Here is a 9,329-nt window from a genome sequence, read left to right on the forward strand (position 1 = left end):
GTCTGTATTCTGTCGAAACTGCCAGACGCGGATCGCGATTTCGATCTTTTTGGATCTCATCAGTGCGTCGCAGGCAGCTCCGACAGAACACAGACCAACTTTTACCTGCTGTCTTAACAGCGCGTTTTAGAAAATATCACAAATGGCGCGGTAAACGCCATCTGTAGTACGATGCTACATTTTGGATCCAAAAAGGTCGAAATCGCGATCCGCGTCTGGCAGTTTCGACAGAATAGAGACCGACCACTTCGAATTATTTTATTCGATTATGATAACGTGCCTATCACGTTGAGGTTAGCTACGCTGGGATTCGTTTCAGCAAGTAGATAGCCATATATTTAAATGGACCTTGTTGGAGCATACGTAATCCTAAAATGTAGCATCGTACTACAGATGGCGTTTACGGCGCCATTTGTGGTATTTTCTATAACAAATTTACCAAAAAGCAACAGTTAAATTTGATGTTGTTTTTTTATTTCTACACGAGTCTGTTTTAGTGTCAGTTTTCAGGATCAATAAACTCTTAGAGGTTAGTAGATATTCTGTAAACACTGTCAAACCGTATGGATCTCATTAGCACGCCGTATACAGCTTCAACATAACACCGATCAACCTATTTAGGGTCATTTTTAAACTGTTCAATGAAGAGAGCACAGTCTTTAGCAATTTCATACAAAATTACTTGTTCTGTTCATCCCGTTGGCGAGTTGTATTTCTTTATTAGAGTCCTTTTAAATATCCCTAGCGTATGATGAATCTCATTTCTTTCAAAAATTGAACAACCCAAACCTTTCAACATTTCCTTTGAGCTTTTAGTTATTGAATCAAACTTTTTCCTTTATTAAACTAAAGCATTTTCTGTCAAAATTAACTTATGTCGGGAAAGGAAAATAAAAAAAAAACATTGATTTCTTAGCAACATTAGTTTGCACTCTGCTATCTGCTACAGCTTAGGACAAAGTTAGAATAAAGTTTTCTTTGTCTCTCTGTAAAACTTTTTCTCAAAGTGAAAAGTTGTTCATTAACGACAGGATTAACCTGGGATATCTAGTTGTGCGAAAGTCGCTTTTGGTCCTATCCAAATCAATGTACAAGTACAGAAAGTGGCGCTAAGAGGCCATGCACACTATCGCATGTCCTGTGGAAATACGAGAAAGTTCCTTAAGCTACCTAAACAACGTTTCTTCGATTACTTACAAATAACATTACATTGTCGCTTGCACTTACAAGTTTTCTTTCTTAACTAAATTTAACACTTTTACTTGATTCAGTCTTTGTAAAAAAAATTAAAGCTCAAAAGTTCTAGCTACACATGAAAAGTCAAATTTAAAGATGCTACAAAAATTTCTGATAACATTTAATAGCAATAAAGAAAACGATACAAAAAAGGAAGAAGGCGTACATAGGATTTGTTGATTTAGAAAAAGCTTTTGACAATGTTAAATGGGACAAGATGTTAAATATGCTTAAAATGTAGGGACGAATTACGAGGGCGAATAAGTACCCGTGTTTGAAGACAGAGGACGTTCCTGAGGGAAATTGGTACTGACATCGTGTGCTGCCATCTATCAAACCACGTCAAAACGAATTTCAGACTGATTGATAGGTTAGTTAGGATTTGGCAGCCATTCCACTCAGACGTGTTTCGTTATTTTCGCTAACATGGAAAAAGAGCAGTATCGTTCGGTAACTCGCTTTTTGTTTTTGGATGGGAAGAAATGCGAGGAGATGAAAACAAAGTTGGATACTGTTTATGGAGACATTTCTTCATCTACGACCACAGTTAGATATTGCTTCAACGAATTTAAACGTGGGCAAAGATCCGTTTTTGACAGGAGCGACCAGGAAGCCTGGCAAATGTTGTTACCGAGGAAATAATTTCACGGATTTTTTAGGAAAAGGATGACAAAAAATTGAAGGAGACACGGGCGCATTTGACGAAAAAGAAGATGCATTTCCAACACGATAACGCACCGGCACATTCATCAGGAGTTGTTGCCGCCAAAATGCATGAATTACGTTATGAATTCGCTGCCGCACACCCCGATGACTTCATCTTGTTCCCTAGCATGAAGAAATGACTACCTAGAAAGAAATTTAGCTCAAACAAGGAAGTCATCGCCGAGACAGGGGGGATTTTTGGAGAGTTCGACAAATCTTATTTTTTGGAGGGGTAAAAAAAATGGCAGGGTCGTTGGGAGAAGTGTATCTTTCTAAAAGAGGACTATGTTGAAAAATAAAAAAAAAAAAACTTAAAAACAAAAGTGTTTTCATTTCTAACACGGGTACTTATTGAACCGTCCTCGTAGAAAGATAGAAGAGTTTGTCAATAGAAAACATAATTTTTCTGGCAATTCTCAATACGTACCAATATTATGCTCTCCCATGCCATCCATCGAATAGGTAAAGGTACCGAGTCGAAAAAACAGCAGTAATCACCGATGTATAAGTGTCGGCTGCTTCCCATGTCGGACACTTTAATTGAGTATCGTTTTCCAACGAGGCAGTTTCTGAAACGAGGGTATAGAAAGAGAGGGAGTTTGTAATTAAGTTGAAGGCTCAAAATTTACTGCCGAACTGTTTACGCTTAATCGAATTAAATCTACTTCCGGCAATAAAGAACGGCTATTTTTCAATAAAGCGGTGGAAATAATTATTTGCAAACGGGTATATTACTGCCAATTAAAACGAAAACGATTGCGATAAAAAATCCCTGCTTCATCGAAAGTGTTTTGCAACAACATGATATATTGCCACGTTTCTATCTGCTTGAGAGCAAAACCGTGTATCAAAATCATGTAGAAATCAATATTCGAATTTGTCTTTATTTCAAATGCCACATCGTAGCTAAAACAAAAAGGAATATTGAATTATTATACATATTTTCTTTTATCGCTTCGTATTTGTTTATTCTTCCTGAATAATAGTTAAATGTTTAAACAAAGGGAGTATATAATCCCGAGATAAAAATGTTCAGTCTCTCAGTGTCTCTGAAAGCGAGACTCGAGTCTCCGTCTCTCATCGAGTCTCTCTGGTGTCGCTGAGAGAGACTGTCGAGAAACTGTCAAAAAAACTGTTTGGCGTCTCTGAACGAGAGACTCGAGTCGCTTATAGAGAAATCCTCATTTCGTATCCAGTCTCTGAACGAGAGACTCGAATCTCTCAATAAGTGGTGTCTCGATAGACATGGTTAGAAATTTCTAAGTTCAACATATTTCAGAGATCCCAGTCTTTCTACGAGAGACTCGAGTCTCTCAATTTTTCAGTTGTATTCATTCAGTCTCTCTGTGAGAGACTCGAATCTCTGAATTAACAATTTTATCGTTCGAGTCTCTCATACAGAGACTGTGAGAGATCCATAAAAACACCTAGGCAATAACTGAGAGACTGTGAAAGACTGTGAGAGACGCTCTCAGAGACGCTGAATGACTCTGAGAGACTTGAGAGACAGGTGAGAGACTGAAAATTTTTGTCTAGGGATAGATAGAATACCCCCCGATAATATTGACCTTAACTCCACTAGAATAACATTTACACTAGATTAAACGAGAAATTTTGAAACTAGTTTAATTTAGGTAACATAAGTAGACAAATTTATTTAAATAGAAATTTTATCTGTTATAATTAGCTACTCGACAAGTGGGAAATCAACATAGATACTGTATTAGTAATAGCCAATTAATTTCAAAAATTGCCACGAAATTTAATATGTTCTTGTAAACCATTCAAGAATAACGTTCGCATTAGTCCTACATAAAATTTCCCACTGCATAGTTACATCTAATATAGTATCTACATTTTTCACACCAAAATAATTTAACTGAAACGTACCTATATTATTATTGATATTATTTTTCGTTGCTACTAAACAAAATTCCTTTTAAATGTTGTATGAAAGCGAAAACAAGATTTGTCTAACTCTCTGATAATGCTCTTTCAACTTTCAGACTTATTATCGTCTTTCCATTTTTATTCAGTAGTTTTTTCTGTTATTCAAAGTAATCGTCTTACACTTTTTATTTACTTTTTTCCCTATAAACACATCTGCAAATTTTCTAGTTCGGTGCTTTTGTATTGGTTTTATCTCTTAGAGGGAGAGATTTATAGCGGAGCTAGTGGAAAACAGCGCTTGGTGAAGTCTTATTAGAAAAAAGAGGCTTATCAGCTTTCAAAAAGGGTACACTTACCTTGCCGCCAGGTCCTTGTGAACAACGCCCACAGACTCCAAATACTTCATGCCAGAAGCTACTTGGGTTGCCATGTAGATCAGACAACCATAACTGAAACAAAATAATAATAATAATTAATAGAATAAAATAATTCGAAGTGGTCTGTATTCTGTCGAAACTACCAGACGCGGATCGCGATTTCGATCTTTTTGGATCTCATCAGCGCGTTGCAGGCAGCTCCGACAAAACACAGACCAACTTTTACCTGCTGTCTTAACAGTGCGTTTTAGAAAATACTACAAATGGCGCAGTAAACGCCATCTGTAGCACGATGCTACATTTTAGGATTACGTATGCTCCAACAAGGTCCACTTGTGTGGATATCTACTTGCTGAAAACGAATCCCGGCGTAGCCAACCTCAACGTGATAGGCACGTTACGTATGCTCCAACAAGGTCCACTTGTGTGGATATCTACTTGCTGAAAACGAATCCCGGCGTAGCCAACCTCAACGTGATAGGCACGTTAGCTTAATCGAATAAAATAATTCGAAGTGGTCTGTATTCTGTCGAAACTGCCAGACGCGACTAGACTAAAATGTAGCATCGTGCTACAGATGGCGTTCACTGCTCCATTTGTAGTATTTTCTAAATCAATTAATAAATTAGCCCCTACTCATTTATTTTTTTTTCTTGTTTCAGATGGGGTGTTACGACATCTTTGGTAAGTACCTTTCAACACACAACTTTTATTCGCAGTTTAGACCTTCGGACGCAAAACAAACGTGCCATCTTATTGATTTTAGTCGAGGTTCACAAAAAAAGAAAAAAGTTTTGGTATGTTCGTTTAGGTTATGGTAGGGTTGGGTTGGGTGACGTTCGTTATCTTTCTTCACTTTGCAAAATTAGTTTGAATAATCCTTAGAAATTTATTTTAGAACAACTAAATGTTGCTTACCTCAATTTGTTCGCGTTGCATGAGACAGGAGTCGTAGTTTCAGCTACGTGCTCTTGTAGGAACTGACACAGGTCCCCCATGTCCCCGTATTCCCGCACGTAATAGATCGGTTCAGTTTGAAGGGACACACCGAGCAGTTCGGCGACGTTGAGATCTTTCAACCGCGACAATTTTCGAATTTCCGCTAAGAACGTAGTTCGCCAACTAGCAGCTTTCAAACAATTCACTATCACTAACCGACAATCACCCGGAACTGCTCTTTCGTCACACGTCAACTCACACAGATGTACCTCTTCATTTTGAGACGCTCCCAGTTTCTCGATTATTCGAAGCTGCTCCCACGGGATCATCGCTACCGGTTCACCGCCATCTTCTTCCGGCGATTCCGTGTCATCAAGATGTTGACTGTCATGACGGCGATCGTTCAGCCGCAGAAGATATTGTGGGTTCATTTGGTAATTTCCAGTGTGCGATAACGAAGGTGAGATTGGTGTCATTGTCTCAGAGGAAAAAAGTCGATTCGATTCTGGATCGAAAGCGTATTTGTCAGGAGGTGGGGGCACAGATGGCGGCCGGGGCAAGATTTCAAGCAGAAGGGGTGGATCTCGGGCAGATGTCAACAGGGGTTTGACCAAAGTAGAGTCGGAAAAGTAGTTATTTTTACTTACAACGTCCGGAATATCTGAAAATTGAGACGTAAAACTAATAACCATCTAATTTATCTGTAGTTCAAAAAATGTTTTCATAAAAATTTTCATTTTTGAGGCAATTTTGAGTTTCTAGCTAAACGCACTCGACACCGACAGATGGAGACATATCTAACGATACATAAAAATTTGTTTGATAAACTCGATGTTGATGTGTGTAATAGTTTTGTTTTTGTTTTTTTTTCTTTCGTGTAGATATCGCTAAGGGATGCTTACGTGCATATTGGACCATGGAATCCCTTTGTTGCGTTGCGAGTATGCTGGAGTTGGAAGCTTCAAAGACATCGCTTGCGCTAAAGTCCTGAAATTATTTCGCCCTTTAACGTTTGAAATTCGCCATTATTCAAAGAATTCACTTACTTTCCTTTCATTCTTGAATCGCGTCTCCCCGTGGGATGGGGGCGTTTGCAGTGCTAATTTCTTAAGCCTTTTGTTCCGATAAATAATAAAAACAATGGCCGCCGTGAGGACCATTATAATGACAACGAGAAAACCAATAACGAAGCCGAGATAATGGCTCGAATCTTTACTCGTTTCGGTTTTTTTGCTCGTCTTCTCGACGTCGCGGAGAATGTTTCGGATATTCGTTGTTTCAATTTGGTCTTTTTGCAAAGGGTACTCCTGTTCCGATTCCTTTGTTTTCACGTCTTTTTCTACGTCTGTGAAATTTCCTGATACGGGAACTATAATTTCGTTAAAAAAAAGAAATAAAATAAAACAAAAACGCTCGCTTTGTAACTTAATCTGTAACGATTTACGAAAGAAAACACTATTAAAAAGTAAAAAATACATAAAGAAAGCGATTTCGCAAAGAATTCAATCACAAAATAAAAATTGACTTTCAATATCGAACTTTGATATTTGAGTAGCAGATTAAAACAGACCGTTTACAGTAAAGTAAGATAATAAGCTTTTAAAAAAAAATCTAAACTAAAAGAATATTGGTAGGAACAAGCTATTCTTGGGGGATGATAGAAAAAGAGAGACAAAGAGGGAAGGGGAATCTAATTTATACATGCATTGTCGAATTTTTATTTACGGGATACATCACCTGAAGTAAAAGAGACTTCGCTTATAAGAATCCACCTGGCAGCGAAATAAAGTTGTACTTTGAGGAGTCTCCCTATGCGATGATGCAACTTAATAGTGACATTCCTGGCATGTTCGAGTATCACGTCTGGCATGTATGAGAAATGCACCGGTTCGGCGCCGAAGACATTTCCACTAACACTAAAGAAAGCTTTTGCATGTGAGAATATCTGGAACATGACGGCACACACATGTATATTGAAAGGGAACAGCGAATTTTAGTTACACATAGTAACCAGTGGCGTGCACACAAACGGACGATCCGGAGGAATGAAAAAACTCCCCCAGGATTTAGATTAACAGAATTTTATACGGTCATACAAATTGAATTTTCGTCGGCTAGAATCCTGACTGAGATCTTTTATGTTCATGAATTCTTTGGTTGAAATTATTTTTCGTCTGCGTGGCGTACACTTTGTTATAATTTTTGCAAAAAAGAGTCCGAGTTCTAATCCTTTTAACAATTAATTTTTTCCGTATTTTGATAAATTTCGAAATCTTTAGTTTTCATTTTCCAGTTTTTCTTTGTCTTGTGTACTCCTTAGGAAACCCTAAACAAAAATTTCCGGTCTTCCTTCAGTCTCTCAGAGTCTTTCAACGTTTCTGAGAGCGTCTCTCACAGTCTTTCACAGTCTCTGTATGAGAGACTCGAACGATATAATTGTTAATTCAGAGATTCGAGTCTCTCACAGAGAGACTGAATGAATACAACTGAAAAATTGAGAGACTCGAGTCTCTCGTAGAAAGACTGGGATCTCTGAAATATGTTGAACTTAGAAATTTCTAACCATGTCTATCGAGACACCACTTATTGAGAGATTCGAGTCTCTCGTTCAGAGATTCGAGTCTCTCGTTCAAAGACTGGATACGAAATGGGGATCTTTCTATGAGCGACTCGAGTCTCTCGTTCAGAGACGCTAAACAGTTTTTTTTGACAGTCTCTTTCAGCGACACCAGAGAGACTCGATAAGAGACGGAGACTCAAGTCTCGCTTTTTGAGACTCTCAGAGACTGAACATTTTTATCTCGCGACCTAACATTACAAAATTTTTTAAAATTTGTGTTTTCTAAATCTCCCCAAAATTGAAATTGTGTGTACGCCACTGGCAGTGGTAGTATCAGTGCTGTGAAGCTTGTGTTAAAGATTAAACGGAAGCCGGAAAATCACCCTACCTGCACTTCTTTGGAGAAAAAGTTGTTGACATGGAAATGGATGGCAGAAAAGTTACGGACCTTATCGAACTCGAAAAGCATCTCCAACGGATGTCCTGCCCATGGGGACGTATCGTTACGCCATCCGACCCATTCATAACCTGATATATCAACGAACTAAATATATACCTACTAATATTTATACATGGTATACCTAGCGACCGGGTTTTATAAATGCTCAGATAAAACTTCGGTTGGCTGATGCCATTTGTTAAATTGTGTTCCGCGAAACATAAAGGCAATCCGTTTGTTTTATACCTATGTAGATAAGAAGTGAAATTTTCAAATTTATCGGCGCGCTTATCGCTACCCAAAATCTACATTTTCTGGCGTTTTGCTCTTTATTATTATAAAATCAAAATTAACCCAGTTCATTTTATCTTACTCCATTCTCTGACATGCCGTGTATGATAAATGGAAGATAAATATTCTGTAGCATGTATAAAACATTGCCAAATAGATTGGACATACAATTTGTAGTGTACCTATATAATATGGTATTAAAAGTAAGAAATATTAGAAAATGGGAAATGTGTTTGTACATATTTTTGCATTGAAAACTACCATTCGTTTGTGGCGTTAAAAATGTTATTTATTACGTAATTTGCTGCATGAAGAAAAATAAATTCTTACGACAACGCAAAAATTACAATTTTCTATTCTAAATGACTGAATTTGCCGTAGAATTATTAGGTAACTTGTAATAATCTCAATTTTGACGTGTTTTTTAAACATTATTTAAAGTTTACTGTCTTTTGGTGGATATTATTTAAATACCAAGAAAACACTAATAACAATTAACAATTTATAACAATAACAAACGAAAACACAAGTGACAAAAAGGCACAAGGAGTGAAACAAACAAACGAGAACAAAGTAACAAAAAGAACAAGATAATACAACAATAACAATAACAATAACAAATACAACAACAATTAACAGAGTAGATAAAAGCAGGAACACTTATAAATGGTAGGAGTAGACGGTAGACGGTAGACTGTGTAAAGATAAAAAAAAAAACTTTCGGGTGTTTCATTCCCACCAGTCAGTAATGCTGGTGGGCGGGCAGTCCCTCCGGACTATGCCGGAAGGTAGGGCGGAAGGCCCTCTTCAGCCTTCTTTCAGGAATCGTGGGAATGGGTGGGTGGTGGTTCGGGTGAGAAAGATGAGACGGACGAAATGAAGACAGAAGAGA

At 37.7% G+C, this 9,329-nt stretch overlaps 2 protein-coding genes across 4 annotated transcripts in view; one reads left to right on the top strand and one right to left on the bottom strand.

The window, feature by feature from the left end:
• The window catches only part of LOC108736879 (epithelial discoidin domain-containing receptor 1), a 406,840-nt gene that overhangs the window by 41,623 nt on the left and 355,888 nt on the right, over nt 1-9,329 (top strand). Inside the window, exon 2 of the mRNA XM_018469473.1 lies at nt 4,871-4,892. The gene's annotated coding sequence lies outside the window, so the exon portion shown is untranslated. The remainder of the gene's footprint in view (nt 1-4,870; nt 4,893-9,329) is intronic.
• Nucleotides 1-9,329, bottom strand: part of LOC108736878 (discoidin domain-containing receptor 2-like) — a 45,135-nt gene that overhangs the window by 4,567 nt on the left and 31,239 nt on the right. For all 3 annotated transcript variants that reach the window (XM_018469472.2, XM_018469471.2, XM_018469470.2), the window contains 7 exons: nt 8,096-8,235; nt 6,885-7,092; nt 6,194-6,516; nt 6,050-6,134; nt 5,127-5,808; nt 4,188-4,280; nt 2,369-2,510 (listed from right to left, as the gene is read on the bottom strand). In XM_018469472.2, the coding sequence (XP_018324974.1) occupies nt 2,369-2,510; nt 4,188-4,280; nt 5,127-5,808; nt 6,050-6,134; nt 6,194-6,516; nt 6,885-7,092; nt 8,096-8,235 (1,673 nt within the window). The remainder of the gene's footprint in view (nt 1-2,368; nt 2,511-4,187; nt 4,281-5,126; nt 5,809-6,049; nt 6,135-6,193; nt 6,517-6,884; nt 7,093-8,095; nt 8,236-9,329) is intronic.

The sequence above is a fragment of the Agrilus planipennis genome, unplaced genomic scaffold, assembly GCF_000699045.2.
Source record: "Agrilus planipennis isolate EAB-ADULT unplaced genomic scaffold, Apla_2.0 scaffold106, whole genome shotgun sequence".
NCBI classification, from domain to species: Eukaryota; Metazoa; Arthropoda; class Insecta; order Coleoptera; family Buprestidae; genus Agrilus; species Agrilus planipennis.